General features: G+C 37.3%; 1 protein-coding gene across 1 annotated transcript in view; it reads right to left on the minus strand.

Moving 5' to 3' along the window:
• Nucleotides 1-20,208, minus strand: part of LOC128857174 (interleukin enhancer-binding factor 3-like) — a 103,580-nt gene extending 83,372 nt beyond the window's left edge. The window contains exon 1 of the mRNA XM_054092802.1: nucleotides 19,757-20,208. Within this exon, the coding sequence (XP_053948777.1) occupies nucleotides 19,757-19,915 (159 nt within the window). The 5' untranslated portion in view covers nucleotides 19,916-20,208. The remainder of the gene's footprint in view (nucleotides 1-19,756) is intronic.
• Between the last annotated feature and the right edge of the window lie 247 nt (nucleotides 20,209-20,455).

Consider the following 20,455-nt stretch of genomic DNA (forward strand, 5'->3'; position numbering starts at 1 on the left):
CGTCTCACAAAGCTCCAAAGTGAACCAAGAATGGCTAAAAAGCAACGTTTCGAACTTCATAAAATCCACACAATGGCTTTCAAATTTACCAGACGCGAATCCAACGGATTATTCTCTTTGGGCCATTTTGGAGGGCAAGGTCCGAACTAAAAGATTCACCAGTCTCGAGGCGTTGAAAAAAGTCATTGTCCGCGAGTGAGCCAAAATACCTGCAAGTCACATTCGGGCAGCTTGCGATTCGTTTCTGAACCGTCTCAAGGCCATAGTCAAGGCAAAATGTGGTCATATCGAGCAAAAATAAATGGATTCTTTATTTTGTATTATTTTCACAAATTTTTTACTTTGAATTGAATAAAAGTAATTTTCCAAACTAAATTTATGGCCTCGCTAGTGAACGGGAAGACCCGAAAATTATACGCGAGCCTCTCAAGGATCATCGCAAAAAATGCTCTTCTGCCCTGTTGGAAGAAATTGGAGAATCCATTAGTGCTCGAACAGCTAGAAGAAGGCTTCTGAAAGTAGGTTTAAAAGTATGCAAAGCCCGAACGAAGCTGGGGATTAAAGAAAAAAAATGGGGAAAAACCTTTGGAATGGGCTCTTCGGTACCAACATTTTACGGAGGAAGATTGGTCGAATGTTCTGAGAAAGGCTCGTTTTAAAGTATTAACAACCATAGCTTCTTACCCTAGTCCAATTTCAACGAAATAACACAAATCTTATAAAACGATTATTTTTTAACTTTCCTACAGGTATTTGGAACATCTGGTGTGGCGCTCGTACCATTCAGATTGCGTGGTATCCACTGTTACGCATGGGGCAGGCGGCATTATGATCAGGGGCTGTATGACTGCTGATGATGTCGACAAAATGTTCATTTGCGAGGGTTGGATGGGCAGTCAAAAGTACTTACATTAATGTATTAGAAACTGTACTTTTGCGTCCGACACTGATTTATGTAGATGGAGTTCAATTTCAACAAGACAATGCTCCTTGTCACAAATCAGAGACTAGGATGCGTGGGTTTAGAGAAAATTACATTGTTTTTTTAGATTGGCGAGCATAGTCTCCAGATCTAAACCCCACAGAGCACCTGTGGACTATTTTAAAACGTAAGATAAAGAAAAACAGCATAACATCGCAAACAGCGCTGAAAAATGCTCCAATTCACGAATGGAGCGCCAGCCGAATGTACAAAGCTTGTACGCGGTATGCCCCAGAGGATTGCTGCTGTGCTCAAAGCAAAGGGTGGACCTATGAAATATTAACGTTTCTATCACTAATTTCTATAATTTCTAATGATTTATTCCTAATGGTCTCAGGACACTTCCTATCAGTAATGTCTGGACATTTTAGAAGGTGTACTGGCTACACTCAGTAGTTGGGCTGCCAGTTGCGGTCTCAGAGTAAACTCTGACAAAACGGAGTTGATGCTATTCACCAGAAAATACAGGCCTCCTCCATCTTTTAAGCTTCCAAGACTAAACAACCAGTGTCTTACTCTCTCATCGGAAGTCGAGTATCTTGGTGTAATACTTGACCCCCATCTCCACTGGAAGCTGCACATAGAAAATCGAGTTAAGAAGGTCAGTATAGCCTTCTACGCCTGGTAATCTATGTTCGGCAAAAAATGGGGTCTCAAGCCACGTGTCGTACTTTGGATGTACAACTTAGTGGTTCTGCCAATTTTGACCTACGGTTGCTTAGTTTGGTGGGTAGCTCTTCAGAAGGGCTACAACGCCACGAAACTAGAGAGAGTGAAGAGAACTGCATGTGTGGGCATCACTGGTGCTTGCAGAACTTGACCCACTGCTGCGCTCAACGTTATTCTGCACCTACTTCCAGTGGATCTGCAAGTTAAATCCATTGCTGCTCAGAGCGCTATTAGGTTGAAGGAGATTGGTCTCTGGAGACAACTTCCTGTGGGACATAGTAGCATCTTGTAGCAGATCTCCCATTCCTTCTCTGTTCTTCGTACTGATCTCTCCATCCGCAAACTGGGTTTTAGGGTTGTGTTAGGGCTATCTTTCCGAGCAGGCAAAATTGGAAAGAGGGGAGAGTCGGCACGGATATAGATACCGATACGATACGATGGAGTCTGGAGTGGGAGCGGGGGTTTACTCCAAATCAGCCAGCATTTCGGTCTCCTTTAAACTGTCGGAAAAAAGCAGCGTTTTTCAAGCAGAGGTTTTCGCGATCCTGCAAGCATGCAAACTGCTTCAGGATCGCTGTTGGGAGGGAGATATTAATATTTTTTCAGATAGTCAAGCTGCGATCCAGGCCCTGTCGTCGGCGTATTACAGCTCTCTTCTGGTGAACTCCTGTATGGAGGAACTCAAACGTCTCCAACGTGCAGGAAACATTTCCCTTATCTGGGTTCCTGGGCACAGGAATACAGAGGGAAATGAACTTGCCGATGAGCTGAGCTTGCCAGGAAGGGGTCGACAGAACTGGTTTCAGCTGTCCGCTTCTCAGAGATCGGTGTGCTCTTGACCGTTGTTAAAGAGAAACTACACAATGTCTTTCTAAAAAATGCGCAAGATAGATGGAGATCTGTCTCATCGTGTGCTATTTCGAAAACATTATGGCCCCAATACGATAGAAATAGAACGCTTAAGGTGATGGGGAATCCACCGCCATTCAATTTCGAAACTCATTGCGGTGTTCACTGATCACTGGGTGGTCGGTGCTCATGCGGAGAAGCTTGGAATTCCGTACCACACCTGTTGCAAAAGCTGTGGGGATCCTGCAGAGAAAGAGACTGTTGAACACTTTCTCTGCAAATGTCCGCCTCTGGCGGCTAGGCGCTTGAGATTCCTTAGCGTGCCCTTTGGGGATGACTTGAAGAAATTCTCTAGAATATATCCCTTTTCTCTCCTCCACTACATCAACAGCACTGGATGGCTGTAGACGGGTTTTCTCTTCCCTAAATCTTGTCATAGGTAGTGGTCCACATTATGGTATCAAAGCGGCGCGTAAGTGCTACTTGAAGTGTACCTGGGGTACTCTTGCCATCTAACCTACCTACCTACCTACTGATTTATTAATAAAAGTTCATGACTTCACTTTTTAAAACGAAAAATTCTGTAATTAATGAGGTGCTTAATACTTTTGGCCAAGGCTGTAGTTGCACAACAGTTCAAGCGACAAGTGGTGAGGAGCAGGACAGTTTTATTTTATATATGCGACATCTTATATAACTACGAGTTGTTGTTGCATAGCCATTGTTTTGCATATCCAGCAATCAATAGCATTTACATATTGCCATTTAGCAGAAACTCCTTCAAAGCAGAAACTTTTTGAAGAGAGAGCAGAAATGCGAAATTGCAACAAACGCCAGGCCGGATATGCTTACTCATGCATGCCAAAGCCACTCTCAAATGCCACAATTCACCATGCACACACACACACACACATGCGTGTACACTCATATTGCAGTGAAAATGAAAACTTTTGAAGTTGCAACAACTAAAGCGCTTTATACCACTGCAGTGGGCTGTTTTGCATAGAGAGGAAACCGAAAAAAAAAAATTTACTAAAAGCAAAATTAAAAATTAAAAAAAAAGAAATAAAAATAAAAGCAAACTTGAAAATAAGCAGAAACATAAAAAAAATAAAAATAAAACAAATGAAAATAAAAAAAAAATAAAAAAAAAAAATTGAAAACAATTTTCAAGTGTGAAACCAGTTAGTTGGTGTTGCAGTTTTGAACTTTTCTATGTTTCACATAATTTCTATTTCCACTTTTTCTCCATTTTTTGCATTCACTTTGTGTTAGCATTTTTACTCGCTTATATGCAGCATGGCGCTGCGTACGCATTTGCATTTTCTGGGGCCAAAATTCAAATTTTCGAGAGAAATTATCAAAGTTTTGTTGCGGCAGTTTTTCTCTTTTACTCAGTTTATGGGTGTTTTTTCATTTCTATATTTTAGATGCAGTTTTTTCTTTCTTTCCTAGCTTAAAATTGGAAATGTGTTGCTTCCATGTGTATCGGTGCATGCAAGTATGTAAAGGGTGCCTCAAAAAGAATCGGCTACTATGGTAATATTGATTTCAAAATTTCTTTACCACTCGCCTACAAAGGGGAGATGACTTGATTGAATCGCATCACCGTAACTATTTTTAGCCTCTTTCGACGAGTTAGGAAATAGAGGATTTTCCTATGATTTAACGCCAGGTTCATAAGAGTTTGGATGATCAAAAACGATTCCGGCAAGAGTACAGCATTGGCAACTAGCGTTTGCCAGAAATTGCTTCGAAATGCAGGAAGCATGGTAAGGAAGCTAAGCTGCGATCTGCAAAATGCTGGGCAGTGACATGTGGAGTGTTTAAGATAAAAATTCTGCGGAAGAATTTTGGCCCTTTGTACGATGGTGACGACGAGCATCGTAGGTGATGAAACGAGGAGCTGCATGAGCTTTACGACGACATAACGCATAAGCAAATAGAGATTCAGGGGCTTCGTTGGATGGGTCATGTCCTCCGAATAGATACAAACGCTCAGTCTCTGAAATTATTCGATGCGGTACCACCTGGTGGTGGCAGAGGAAGAGCAAGAACTTGGGTTCATTTGGTGTGCCCAACTATCGCCGATTAGCACGAGAAAGAAACGACTGGCGCGCTTGTTTAAACTCGGCTAAAATCGAGTCAGCGGTTCAAGAATGAGAAGAAATGTGGATTTCTCTACGGCAACTTTAGCATTATCTTCTTTGCATGCTTTGTATGTTTCACTTTGCCCCTAATCCCAGTTTGGCAGCGTGCTCTGCCAAGACCTCTGATAATAGTTTTGATCTCGCCTTTGGGAGTAATTGAATATTTTGTAATCTTATGAGCAAATCGTGATTTTAGCAAATCTCACCGCCGATATCACTATCACCATACAGATCTACGTTTCCTTTGTTTGAGGGTTTTTTTTTTTTTTTTTTTTTTTTTTTTTGGTTTTTTTATGGTAATAATAAAATGTTAGAGATATTTTTAATAAATTTAACATTTTTATTTATAAAAATTGTTTTTTTTCTTCAACTAAAACAGTGGGTTCTTAATAAATTCAAAATTTTTGTTAAATTTTTTTTTTCCTTAATTAAAAAACTGGCTTCTTCTTTGTCACCCTTTACACCCCTAACGGGGTGGCCAATAGCCAACCATGATTTGTGGTTTACTGCTCGTATCATCCAAATGCAGTTTGCATCCGCATTCACGAATAGTTTCGAGTGGCGTAGAGTGGAATACATTTTTTCTTTTTTTCTTTACATTTCTAGTCATTTGGTCAAAGGAAAGATAAGAAAAATTACAAAGGATTTCCAATTTACTCTATGTGGAGAAGAGGAGAAATACATATTGTTTAGTGAATTCTTTAGAGGAGCATTGGAACTGAACTTAGTAAAATATGAGACTGCAGATTAAATGAGTATTTGGCTATTTCAATAGAATCTAAAAATTACAGCTGTTTGTATTCTGTTTCGTAATGCGCATTTTGCACGAAAAATATAAGCAGAAGACAGTCAATGAACAGCTGATGAAATATAAAATTGAGCACAGCGAATATTTTCAGGTCTGAATCGTTTAGTTTATATCCATTCGGGCTATGAGCTTGAAGTTCTGATTAGGCAATTGAAACGCTCTTACAGCTTCAAACAATTTTAGATTAGGAGTCTGCGAAAGCTGTGTGTGGCTACTATTCGATAGAATCCATGTTCGTTCCCACAACGGGCGGTTCTGCGATACCGAAACGAGGCGGATCTACAGTCGGCCAAGGCCCGTCACTATGGCAGCACTCCCAATACAAGCATGGGGAATCTTTATGATGCTACAACACCAACAATAACAACCCAGGTTTGGAACCGAATATAGGTATAAAAAAACCAACTGATAGAGAAGTCTCTTCCTAATAGTGGTCGTTAGGCAATGACCAATTTCTGTACAGAAAAGCTTTTCGTAAAAGACTATCTGCCATTCGGAGCCGACATTAGATGTTTATTTTTATGAAAATTAAAACCAAATAACAACAACAACAACAAATATAATATAGATTTAATAAATATGTTAAAAGAAAATTTACAAAATAATAATATGTACAAAACATTTAAGATAAAAAAATAATAAATAAATGAAAAAATAAATAAATCGAAAATAAATAAAAAGTGAAAAAAACCAAACAAAATATTATAAAAAGACAGTAAATACTTCTTTTTATAAAAATTAAAAAGAAAGAATAAAAACCAAAAACAAAACAAAACATATATATATATATTAAAAAACATATATAAAAAGCCATATATTAAAACAAAAAAAATAAATTGTAAAACAACATTTAAAATAAAAAAATAATAAATAATTGAAAAAAAAATCGAAAATAAATAGTTAAAAAAACAATAACAAAAAATAAATATATAAAAAGACATTCAAAATATCTCTTTTTATGAAAATTAAAAAAAAAATTATGAAAAATTAAAATACAAAACAAAACGAAATAAAATGAAAAAATTTAATTTAATGAAATGTAAAAAACATTTAAAATAAAAACATAATAAATAAAAGAAAAAGATTGAAAATAAATAAAAAGTAAAAAAACAAAAACAAAAAAATGAATAAAAATCCATTAAAAATACCGCTTTTTATGAAAATTAAAAAAAAAAAATTTAAAAAAAAATAATAAAAATTTTAAATACAAAAAAAACAATACAAAAATTAAATAAAATAAAATGTAATTAGAAAAATCCATTTAAAATAAAAAAGTAATAAATATAGGAAAAAAGAATAAACCGAAAATAAGTAAAAAGTAAAAAGACAATAAATACTTCTTTTTATGAAAATTAAAAACAATATCAACAATAAAAAAAAAAAAATAATTATTTATATATTTATTATTTATATTGTAAAAAATATACCTATATGAAAGAATTAAAAAAATATTTACAAAAATAGCAAATAAACAATAAAAAATTTAAATACAATTAAAAAAATTAAATAAAGTAAAATGTAAAAAAACATTTAAAATAAAACAAAATAATAAATAAATTTAAAAAAAATCGAAATTAAATAAAAAGTAAAAAAATAAAAAAAGAATTAAAAAAATAAAAAAAGAATTAAAAAAATAAATAAATAATAAAAAATGTATATACAATTCAAAAAATTAAATAAAACAAAATGTTAAAAAACATTTAAAATAAAAAAAGAATAAATAAATTTAAAAAAATCGAAATTAAATAAAAAGTAAAAAAATTAAAAAAAAAAAAAATATGTATATAGAAAAAATTATAAAAAATTCATATACAAAAACATTGCAATAAAAAAATTTTATAAAATAAAATATAAAATGTTAAATGTAAAAAAAAAGGTTTTAAATAAAAAAAAATTAAATCGCAAATAAATAAAAAGTCAAAAATTAGCAAAGTGTTGCGCTAACCCAACTTATCGGCTGTTTCAAATTTGCTCTATTTACGACTTTGTTATCAACATTTCACTCTCCGGCTGAAAACAATCGTGAAAGTCATCAAATTTCTGGTACTTGACAACAACAGAAAATTTAAGTTTTTTCACTAACATAACTACTTTTCCAAGTATGCAAGAAATTTTTTAATTAGCAGTAATGGCAATAAAATCCAAACTAATTTCTTGCCCCAATTGCTGAGTTCACCTTCTTTCCGCCTTCTTTTACGATTTATCAATTAATCAACAAAATGCAAATTACAAGCGAATTCACTAACCTCGGCAAATACACCAAGGAAATCCATGCAAAGGGTGATCCAAATGTAGGTGGATTTTCAATTTTGTGATTTTGGCACTGACAATTTTCTTGTATCCTAAATCTTGAGCATCAACCCACCTGGGAATAAAATTAGTCCCTTTGGACTTCAACAAAGTTGCGAGATATTGAAAAATAATTTTCAAAATGAGAGCCTGGGTTGAGCGTTAAGTGAAAACGAATTTGCAATGAGTCATATTTTCAACTCGGCCGTAACTTAATGGGAAACCAGCACCTTTTAAAAAACCAATGTACCCGCAGGCAGTGGTCCTTTTTTTCAGAAATCTTGTACAAAGTTTGAAACTTGGGTTAATTTAGGCTTTCTTTCAGAGTGAACTATGTATTAAAAAAAACATTATTTAAATAAAAACAAAAATAAGTTCAAATCGTCGAAATGTCGAAATGTTAATCGAAATATTACGGCGCTATATTTTTTCGTAGGCTATATTTTTATATGCAGTTGATAAGGCCGTGGGTCATTCACAACCAAAGTAACTGAGCAGCGGAATTTCCATGAATTTTAATTAGAAAAAACATTAAACTAAAACATTTTCATGAATACTAATTAAAAGATGAAAAAAAAATTATACTTTACACAGCACAAAAAATTACATTAGAGTTTCTACAATGGATTCTGATGGAGGGAAGCAAACAAAAAATTCGTGTATTGCCGATTTGAATGCTTAAGTCAGTATTTTATTTTCACACTTTTGCACATTCTTATGATAAGTCGGCTAGGAAACTATGTAATCCTTACATTACTCATTCTTACATTCCTTCTATGTATAATTCCTTCCATGCCAAACATTTTTGTGTAACATTTTAACCCTCTAACTCTTCAGTTGATGGGTCCTTTTGTGGAAAAGTGCCAAAAATACTCATAACAGAGAGATATAACGGTGTAGAATGTACCGAAAAATACATTCCATCAATACCCTAAGTTTCTTATTGTACCAAAGCTCGACATTTAACCGAAGCTCCAGAAATAAGTCAAAATGGAAAATGTTTTAGGGATAAAATCAATCTGGTAAGAAAATAAAATATCTGCGGAGCGATAATGGGATAATACACATGCAATGCCATGAGAAATTTCCTCAAAGCCGAAGGTAGACGACAAGAGTTTACCATCGGATATACTCCACAGCAAAATGGAGTAGCCGAAAGGATACGCATGCAAAGAAATTTTAACGAAAGACATCGAAATACATTCGCAGCTGGAACAAAAGAAAGTAAAGGCACCGGTGAGCTAAATCCTCCCGAAAATTAACAACAACAACCTGAAGCAACAGAAGATTTCGGTGTCCAAGCGCGACGAGCTCTTAAACGAAGTTCAGGCGGCCGAAAGAAAGTTAGGGTATAGTACCTCAGCAGATCAGGGTTAGTATACAACAATAAGGTACCAATTTTCAACAAGTGATCCGGAGGCGGTGCTCGAAGATGAACCTCACAGTAAAGCCTTAGCCTAAAGCACCGGCCCAGAAACAAGAAAAAACTAGAAAGAAAGCAATCGAATGGAAGAAAGCCATGTTAAAAGAATACCGAACGCCAAATAATACTTGGAAAATCTTAGACCGCCCGGTTGGGAAGAAGAACGTCGAATCTAAGTGGGCTTTTCGAAATAAATACAAATCAGATGGCTGCATTGACACTAGAAAAGGTAGACTGGTAGGAGAAGCATCAGCTCAACGAGCTAGAATTTTAGGCACCTGTCGCTATGTGCCCAGCGATCTGCATGAAATTTTAAGCGAAACTGAAGCATCTAAATATTATACACGAAAAAACTTGTTTGTTTATTAAAATAGGCACTCTACAGTGTCCTACACTTTGTAAATTATAGTTTATGGGTACATGGTAAATATTTCATTTTCCCGCTGAACAAAAAAAAAATCAAAAATATGCTTATTTTGACCTAACCTCTAAGTAACCTAGTCAATTAAATTTCATGATGTCTAGCGCGGTTTTGCTAGTTTTTTTTTCGATATTTCGTTAAAAAGTATTTTGCCTGGGTTTTCATGTTCTTATCTTCTTCGTACCGGTTCCTGGTTGACCTCCATTCGGTTTGAAGTTTATGAATGCATTTTAAGGTGGTTCTTTCAGGGTTTTCTGTTGCAAATCGATTGCGAGTGGAGTCACGCGGCCTAAGCTAATTTCACTGAAGCCGAGGACATTTTTACTGCTTGACTATATAAAATCTGAAACATTCAACTCCCACTAAAATTTTTCATTAGCGAGTAGTTCATCTTAGTTGTTTTTAATGGTTCTGCACCTACAAGCATTGCATTGATCGGATAGCCGAGTTTGTATAAGCGTCGCCGCCAGGCACCGAGTGTAGAATTTTTTGCGAGGTTTTCTGATTTCTTCGCATTGTAACGTTATAAATACAGTTTATAAATTTAAAAATTCGGACCACCCTGTGCGCTCATTAAGACGAACAATACAGCCAGCAAACCAGCATTCTTTTTCGCTGACTTCACTCCTCTCGATTGCCGCTCGCCGTAACCACTAATTTGAATTTGTTTGCACAAACATATTGGCAAAGGAATGGAATGCAAACCAGTAAAAGGAAATGAGTATAAATAAGATGTGCGCACAACAACAAAAACAAAAAGGAAATGAGCAAAGTGTCGCAACTCTTTGCAGGCTCATTGTGGAAATGAAGATGCAAATGCGAATTTTGGCAAATAGTCAAGCAAGCAAGGCTTCCATTACATTACGTTTTTTGGCTATGGCAGATTCATACTTTATGTACGTCTATGTGTGTATATATGCATGTATATGGGTGCGCAAGTGATGAGTATGAAAAGGCGAATGCCAAAAAGGCAGTAACACGATTTTAATGTTGGCAAATGTGCCAAAGTAAAAGCCGCAGTGGCTGAGCAAAACAACATTTCGACACATTTTGTGAGCCAGCTGTGCCAAAAAAACCAAAAGAAGCGGAAGAAGAAGAAAAAAGAAGAAGCAGAAAATAGAAGGACATACAAGGAAAAAGAAAAGGAAAACTCTTGCCCTATAGCCCGCTTCCTTCGGGCAAGGACAAGTGTATGAAATGGCACACTTTGCAATCATTTTTATGGTCCTTCTCATTTTTTGCCGTTTACGTTGCCAGTGTGTTGGGGAATTTAGTGATTGTGTACACACATACACACGCACGCATATGTAAGTATGTAATTATGCTTGTTAGTGCAACACAGGCTGCTCCATACATACATACATACACACACATATGCGTATTTCACTACTCCGTATTTTTACGATTTCTTGGCCTGTAAATCCAAAGCACTTTCTATGATAATCTCATCATTTTTCGGCATTTCATTTTTGATTTACACTCCAATGATTTGATGTAACTCGAAACTTATTGACACATTTCAATAAGTAGCGACGTTAAAGCGAAAATATTGTAAGGCAAGTGTGGGCGTATGTGTGCCTGTGTGCGAGTGTGTGTGTGTGTGTGTGTGTGTGTGTGTGTGTGTGTGTGTGTGTGTGTGTGTGTAGAGAGAAGTAGTTACTGAAATTACTAATAAATTGCACGCTCAAATATTTTAGAAGCTGAGAAAAAGTTATGAGCGAAATAAAAAATTGTAATTTTCTTATTCCACACAAAATTTGGAAGGACAGTCAAATCAAAATGTAATGGTTGGCAAAACAAACAGAGATTTATATCTGGAAAAATTGTAATTTATACCTCATAAATATTTATTAAAGATTCATTCCATGCGTAAACTTGGGGAAGTGCTAAAAAATTGAACATATTTTGTGCGGACGGTATGTATTTTACTAAAGGGTGGTTAAGTTTCAAGGGCCGGTGTTGATTTTGAATAAAATACAATTTTTTTTTTTTTTAATTATTGTCATGTCTCTTTATTATGATAATATTGGTATGGCTCAATTACGTATGGAACAAAATATCGGCCAAATGGCCGTCATGGCCTCGGCGGCACACCTCCATCCGAGGGTCCAAATTTTCGATGACGCTGAGGCATAATTGAGGTTCTATGCCGTTCATTTGCCGAATTATCTCATCCTTTGGCTCTTGAATTGTGGCTGGCTTATCCACGTACACCTTTTCTTTCAAAAAACCCCAAAGAAAGAAGTCCAACGGTGTCGTTGACGCTTAGGTGTGGTTCACATTCAACATCGGTCCTTGAAATTTAATCACCCTTTATAATAGAAAATGCTCAACTTTTTTTTATAAAGAAGAAAATAGACAACATCGCGAGCAAAAAAATTTTCAAAAATTAAAACGATTTTTGAGCCACTTGAAACTTAATCCCCCGATGGGTACCCAGTTCTAGTGAGACTTTTTCGACTTTGGAGGTGAGTTTAAAATATTTGTATAATAGCTAACGACTTGAGCTTCCAGGTAACTTCCGAAAATTTAATGACGCAACAGGGGATATGACTGTGGTTTATTTACGACACAACTGAGATTGTGTTGGTGACCTTAGTAAAAAAAATTGATACCATTTCGTCTCATGATACTTTGTAGCCGTCTGAATGACGACTGATTGGACGAGTGTGTAAATACGCGTGAAGTGGGCGGGCAGAATTCTGCTGGCGTGTACTCAATGACCTGGCCGACGAAGTTACTCGCACAATTTCACTTCGGATGGCCAAACATTGTAGTGTATTATTTATGGTATAGTACTTAGCAAGCCCGCTCGGCATGTGTATGACCACACGCTTATTCTTCGAGTTACCTATGTACTCAAGCAGAGCTTGTTAATAGCATAGCTCCGAGCAGATGAAAAGCTCACTTCCGGATCGTTAATTTTTGTAACAGCTCAATAGCAGCCCAGCATCGAGATGGCGAACACTTCGTCGGAAAAACAGTAGTGCTACTGGCAAGGATGAACGAGAGCTGAGTAGGTTGCGTCTCGGGCAAGACTCCCGCTCAAGAGCTCCTTCCACTCCCTTCGAATGCACAATGATGACATTGGATTCTAAGACGCTTGAACTATCAAAGAGCCACTTTAGCTGTGAAAGATGACACACGAAACCGACTTCGGTGCATTGGATCCGTAGTTTGAGGTAGGGTTATTGAGGTGAGGTAGAGTATTAATATCCTCCTCTCTTACCGGTGGTTGATTGCTAATTAGAGTCCTATCACCATTTTCTACTAATACAATTTATCTTTTGATAATTTCGTGCTTTTTGTTTCCAAATTTGCAGAAATAGAGATTACAGTTGAATGTGCTTTTCAGCGATGAAACAAACACTTATTTGAAGACCTCGAAAAATCGCTTTATTTGGGGTGTATCAAAAAATGTTAGAAAGGCTCGATGAAGTGTATGGAGCTTAAGGGGGGAGCCTGCTTTAGAGGCTTCAAAAATGGATTTTTTTGTTTTGCATAAATGACTTCCCGAACTATCCCAGAATGTGTTCTCAAAATTTCAGAAGCAAATTCAAAATATTTTCGGAGTTACAGAAGAAATTGTGAGGAAGCGTCGAGCAAGTATACGAGCGGCCGGATAGCTCGAAGTGCGATTTCTGGGTTTTGTATTTTTGCGATTTTTCCTAATTGGCGGGAAAGATAGGGAAAAAGTTAAACGTGCTATCGAAACGAGATAACATTGATTGTATTCGGAATTAAATTATCCTCTAGTTGAACCTAAAAAACCTTAAGAAAGTTATGATTAACCCACTTTTTAAACAAACTAAAATGAATTTGTTTTTCCAAAAAAATGATTTTTTTTTTAATTAGCGAAAAAGTGTTGAATTTCTCACTTTTTGTTTAATTTTCTTAGTTTAACTAGAAGCTATGCTTAGTATACTACTAAAATTTTTTTTTTGTTGGGGTTTTTGGATTCAGATGAAAATTGCGACTTGCATCTTTCCCGCCGCACGACACATGCACACTCGAGGCGCCTCGGCAAAATGCTTGTACCAGGTATAATATGACATATATTTTAATAAAAAAATTTGAGAAGACTATTGAAACATAATATATAACTATAAAACCAGAAAGTTTCGTTTCAATTGAATATTTCTTTCCTTCCCAAAAAAATCCACGAAAAAATCGATTTTTTGAAGCCTCTAAAGCAGGCTCCCCCCTTAATGAAGAATAGCTGCAAAATAAAATGTTTCATGTCGCATTGAGTTTTCTTTCTTTGTATTTTCAGCGGATCTCAACCCCACCTCGTCAGCCAGACAAATTTCTTAGATCTTCTTGACTAAGTTTGCCGCCAGAGCTGTGAATGTCTTGAAGCGAATTTTTCTTTTGAGTTACATTTGCGCCCACAGCTGGTACAAAAATGCGATGGTCCGAGCAGTCACCCATGGTTTCAACGTTTCGCCAGCAGCTTTCCGTATCCTGTGGCATGCACCACGAAAGTCAAGAGTTTAAGCGAGCTCCGTCTCCGTTGAGAAATCTTCTCCGGGTCCTAACCGGGCGTTGTCTGATTGGTAGACATGCCAGTAGACTGGGAGAACCCTATAACGAATATTGCAGAAGCTGTAACGACATTGAAGAAGAAGAGACTATAGAACACTTCTTATGCGGGTACATGGCTCTGGATAGAAGAAGTCTTGTTGGATATATCAAAGCCACAGATTGGTTCAATGAGGACAATGTAGAGTGACAGAGTGGTGGTATCACAATGGGCCTACAGCAGGCCTAGGTGTATCAACCGACAACCACTATACCTACCTACCTACCTACCTCCGTCGGTTCAACAGCGTGAGGCAAGAATCTGCCGCTCTGAAAGCAAACTGATCATTCGCTGCTGTTTTTATTTTCTCTTCGGTTGCAATTTTCACTCACTTCTGCCAGGAATTTGGTTGGGTGTTAATCAACTACGGGTGAAGTAGTTCAGATCTAATTGTTTTTTTTTTTGTTTTTAGTTTTTTGTCAAAAATACTTTTCACCATGGCTACATTGCAATTTTTAATCATTTCAATTTCTTTAATGCATTTCGTGCTTTTTATTGTAATTAAGTTAGAAATTATTTATAGATAATCGAAAAATGGCGAACTGCGCATTTTATTGCTTCCTCCCAAACAAAATCAAAAAACAAAAATTTACAATTTTATGCATCAGTGCACAATGAGTTGTGCTCTTCGCCACCGAAAGTAAATGTGATTACCGAAAAAGGGTGTCAGCAGGCTAACACAAAGCAGGTCTATTTATCAAAAAGTCAAACGGTAATAAGCGCGGTGCGCCCCACCGAAGCAAAACACTTCAAAATGTACGCTTTTTATGATTTCAATTTCCTTTGCGCAATTTAGGTTGCCAAACGATTTTCTTTACAAAAAAAAAAATACAAATATAATAACAACTTCCAAGCAATTTTTTTTTTTTTTTCAATATATGGATGGCTGTGGGTTTCGCGCTTGAAAAAGTTTCAGTAAAGAGACGCCAAAACAAAAAAATAAAAACTGGGGTGTTGTGTCGGGCGGCGGCAAAAGGTGAATAATAGTTTAGACAGGCATGCAGTCATTGACAAAAGTTGAGTTACAGCCAGTTTATTAGCAAAATCGAGTCCCCCCCAACATCTACCATTGCGCGGGACCGCATGGAAAGTGCCGAAAACTGTAACACCTGCAGTCTGCGAATTGCAATTGACGCCGGTGGCTTTCAACAGCACTCTTCTGCGCTCACACCGCTTCCATCGCTCGACACCGCGCGCTCGCGCTCTGCAGCTACCCTCTAGACATTATACCCTCAAAGGCAGGGGACGCATGCGAGCTATTAACTGTACGAGTACTTGGCGTATAAATCAACGCCTACGACACCAAGTGAAAATTTGTCGGAATGCAAGCAACGAAGAACGGCAGTTATGCATTTTGGAAGCACGCAAGCCCTCGAAACGACTCGCATGTAAAGTCTCCGGGGGAACAAGACAAAATCAAAAAAAAACAGCAGAAAAAATGCAGCAGCTAAAATATTGAAAAAAAAGAAAAAAAAAACAAAGCGCGAAAAATATGTAAAAACTGCCAAAACTTTCAGTTATGGTGCCATCGAGGGTTAAGCCAAAATCCAAAATAATGTGTGCAGCTGGTTTCTATGTGATATTTTTTGTGTTTTGCTATGCGCCTTGGGGTCGGTGAGTTATGGCAGCGGTACAAAAGATACCTTTTCTTGTTGTTCTAACCGAATTTGGCACATCAGAAAATGTAGTTCGCTGCTTTTCGCGCCGCTGCTCGCCCCTTTCAATTTGGTTAGTGCCAAAGAAAGTTTTCAGTTTCCACACCGCACCTCACACCGCTCTCCCCTCATCACATATATTCAGTTATGAAAACGGTAAATGGAAAAAGGCGTACGCTAACAAGCGGCGAACGTGCAACAACGATGATTCAACTTTATAAATCTACTTTTGTCATGCACACAGGGTGCATTTGACGATGGTCGTCCGTCGGGTGATGGGTGCAGCCATGAAAGGTTGAAACAGGAAGCTAACATAACGCAGATAACTGGCTTGTGAAGTGCAAGCATGTGGGGGGAGGACCATGCAGCTCACCCGCTGCTACACCGACAAACCAATCGACGCGCCAAACAGCCAGCCAGCCAACCAGCCAACTGACTCCGGGCGGTCTGCTAAGCCTGTCGTACGACGCGGTTGCTCTTAGCGGGCATTTTTTTTACAATTCAACATCCGCAACGTAGTGAAAATCCCTTTTGTTTGCTTAATGAAATTTTAAATGTCGCTTGCACGTGAAAAATTGCATAAATAGAACGTCAGAAAAGGTAGCAAGAAGCAAAGTAGCAGCAAAAAACAAAAAACAAGGCCACTGGTGTGAATAGCGGAAAAGCGTGAAAAGCGCATTTTCCATAAGTGAGTCGTAACTATAACCAAAGTTTTACTCGCAAATTTAAGTGGCATTAAATTTTTTAATCACTGTAATAAATAGCAAATAATGGAACTCTTTCGAGCCGGAAGAGTGGCAGCAAAGGGATTCGTGTCAGCGGATTTCTTTACAACACAAAATTAAAATTATTGGCACGTAGGTGTTATTTGCACGCCTCATTTGTTCATCGCCGGTAACTCCTCACCAATAAGAAGGATGTGAATTTTCACACAGCCCCTTTATTCGAGTGAAAGTATCTAAGTTCTTCAACTATTAACCTCAATTGGTAACCGCTAAACGCATAGAATCTCTGATAAGCCAAATAGGCACAGTCCTAATCACGCCCAAGGGATGAGCGCGCAGATACATGACTTTCCCAGAAGCTGTCTTAATGAGAAAGAGACGATCTCAAACCTTCTGTGCGACTATCTTGCTCTATCCAGACGTAGGTTTACTATTCTAGGCAGAACATTTTTTTAATGAATAGCAAGAGTACTGTGGAAATCAGAGATCTTCTAAAATTTATGAAAAGTTCTCACTGGTTTTAGGAGAGATAAGGACAAGTGCGCCATGCGGCATCACAATGAGTAAAGAGCCTGTCCTGTACTGGACAACGGCTGCAACCTAACCTAACGATATTTTCCCGTTACTTCAAACTTCCACTCTCAACTCTCGATTTAGAATACTCGTATTTAGAAAACTTTTGGATATGCAGCTTTACAGCCCACTAAATTTTAGTCGCTCAAATGTCGCGTTGATTTTTGAGATTTTTTCTTGCATGCGATGTTGACAATTTTCTCCATATAAAGCATATGTTTGAAAGCCTTTTATGACTGAATTTTTTGCTTGCATACTTATACCTAATTAAAAAACCCTCTGAAAAGAAATCTTAGTACTTTATACTCGATGTTAGAGGATTTGGTATATTAGAAATTTCAAAACCAAAAATTGTTGTTTGAAGTGAAACTTCTTAGGCGTCGATGGACGAGCGAGAATGGAGAGTAAAATTTCAAGGTCATGCAACTTTGTGGGCAATTTCGTTCCACGAGAGAGAAAAAAGATATAGCATAGAGGAAAAGGAGAGAGGGAGCTATACCTTATATATATCTGAGATACACTTTAGGCTATTTTTTCCGAGTTTTTCCCTGTGCTTGCTAATTTCTAGTGAGAAATAACACTGCCTACTTTTTGGCGGTCGACGCTTCTCCGTTTTTTATAAATTTTGTCTATTTGTTTTCTCTGCAAATGTTGTGAATTTATTTAGATATATATTCTTTCCCTCTCTCTCTCTCTAGTTCTCTCTCGGGTCTCTTTCTTTGTCTGCCTTAAAAGTTTCACTTCTGCTATGTGTACTACGCTACACGCACCTTTTCTTTTATTGTTTTTGTTAGGATTCAAAATGCCTTCGCACTTACACCGACCCTCGTCTACTGTGTTGAGTGGTATGGCCACTAAAACAATCCCTCCTCCTCTTCTGAGGAGACTCCTTTCCGGGAGCTACTTTCTGCAATACGTCGGCCCATAACGGCGTCCATGAAGCGGACTAGCTTTATTCACCAATGTATGAGTCCACTATATTCGTAGCCAGCTTCCTGCTATAGGCTCATCCTCTTATGTCTCCATCTGTGCGCGTTTGTGTCTATTGATCACAGCTGGTTCCTGTGTCCTCTCCTTTTAACATACGGAGGTTTTATGTCATCGATAGTTGTTAGGTGCCTACATCTGTGATTAACATTCCTACCTCTGCAAGTGTTTTCGATTTTTACAGGTTTTGTATATGGATTTAAATTTGCAACAAGGTGTTTGTATTAAATTTTACATTGATCATTTATGAGGGGCATCAATGCTTCAGAAGAAACATCAATAAGCGAAAGAAAAATTGATCAATAACCCCAAATTAACCATCAGAGAACTGGCAGAGGAATTGAACATTGCTTGTGGGTGCATTCAGGTCATTGTAGTTAATGATTTGGATTGGCGCCGTGTTTCTGAAAAGTTGGTCCCAAAGGACCTCAGTTTCATGCAAAAAATGGCCTGCGTTGATATCGACAAAGACAAGATTTCCAGGGCTGAATCGGATCCAATAGTTGATGGGGAGTAGAGGAGTACTTTGAAGGCGATAAAATCACTTTTGAGAAGTGAACTTGTATTTCGAATTGTTCGAATATATTCCTGAAACTTTTTGATCTAGGGGTACATCCATCTGCTTTGATTCACTGACGCAAAGCAAGCATTGAAAAAGTAGCTGAAAGTACCGTTTATCAAAAATTTCTGTTGATGAATCGGAGTTGCTATTACATAAATGTGATTGTTTATTTCGTTGTGTGTCGCTGGTATTGCCAAGTTGACAAAATAATGAGCCCGAAAAAGGAAATATCTTCTGATTTAAGAAAATGTGTGGTTAAGCGCAGAAAAAAAATAAATCTTACATCGAAATTGCAAAAATAGCACATTCAATTCGAGTAACGATACAAATGATTGTTAAGAACTGCGAAGGGACTAATTCATATGAACAAATAGCAAAACGGTCGCCCAAAGAAGCTGTTCAGAAGAGATGTAAGCTCCATTTTAAGAGAAGTCGAAAAAAATCCGAGATTTAGTGCACCAAAATTGGTCGAATATATTGTCAAGAAATGCGGAAAAAGTGTTGATCTAAGATTTATTAAAAGATATTACGAGTATAATAAGCTTTACAGCCCACTAAACTTTAGTTGCACAAAAATCACGTTGATTTTTAAGAATTTTTCATGCATGCGATGTTGACAAATTTCTCCATATAAAGCTGAATTTTTTGATTGCATGTTTTATACCTTAATTTCAAGCAAAAATGTACTACAGAAGCTTACTACAAAAGAGTTGAGCCATAGCCAGCGAAAAATGTTAAAAAAAGTTTACAAAACATTTTATTGATTTAATTCAAATTTATGTATATTAGAAAATTTGTACAATTAGGAGCCCACAACCGAATATCTGAAAATACGTTTTAGTCGTAGTCTTTTCCACATCGACAGCTTCTTTTTAAGGGAAGACAATTCTACGTTGAAAAAAATATTTTTATCAGAACTCTTCAGCCATTTTTCGACGCTTAACACCGCTGAGCCTTTGTTTGCATAAGAAAAATCAAGCTGCACCGCACAAAGTAAAGGAGAATTTGCAAGTTTAAAAGTGCCGTGCCTTTTGGATTTTACCCTTTCATGAGTGATCTCCACTCCTCCACCAACACTTACTCTTATAAATCGCCGTCGATAGATGGTGGGACGCGGCCTCAGTGTATGCCCACAGCAGTTGTTGTTTTTGGTATAATAACGCGTACGAAAATGGCTGGGATACATTAGCTGGAAGACATCAGCCGGCGTTCTTCGAAGCCGATATTTGGAATTGAACATTTTGAGGTTATATGAGAAAAAACCAAATTAGAACAAAAGACAACTACAACAATAAAGTTGACGTGAATTGTCTCGATTTAATTATGCTCCCACTATTAAGCACTAATGACTCCGCAATTAAATAAATAGCGCTGAGGCAACGAGTAAGCGAAAATACTATAATTAAGGAAGGCAAGAGAGAACGAACGAAAAAAACACAAACAAAAACTTCTTCCGGCGCGCGCGTGAAACCGAAAATATTTGTAATTGCCGCGTTGAGAATGTTACAGATGCAAAACACAACTGAAACTAAGTGAAAATTTGCACAAACATTGAGTGATCAAATTGGCAATTAACGGCAACAGCCAGCAACAAGCAGTATATCAACAATAAAGCAACAAAAACAACAAAGGTAGGTGACAAGCATCAGCCAGCAGTCGACAGCCGTCTTTTGCCATTCGCTTTTTGGCCACCCTACATAGGCCAACCAACGTTGCGTAGAGCCTTCAGAAACAAGCAGCGCCAACTGTTCCCGTCTGCTACAAGAAAACTTGTAAATGT

The sequence above is a fragment of the Anastrepha ludens genome, chromosome 3 (assembly GCF_028408465.1).
Source record: "Anastrepha ludens isolate Willacy chromosome 3, idAnaLude1.1, whole genome shotgun sequence".
Lineage (NCBI taxonomy): Eukaryota > Metazoa > Arthropoda > Insecta > Diptera > Tephritidae > Anastrepha > Anastrepha ludens.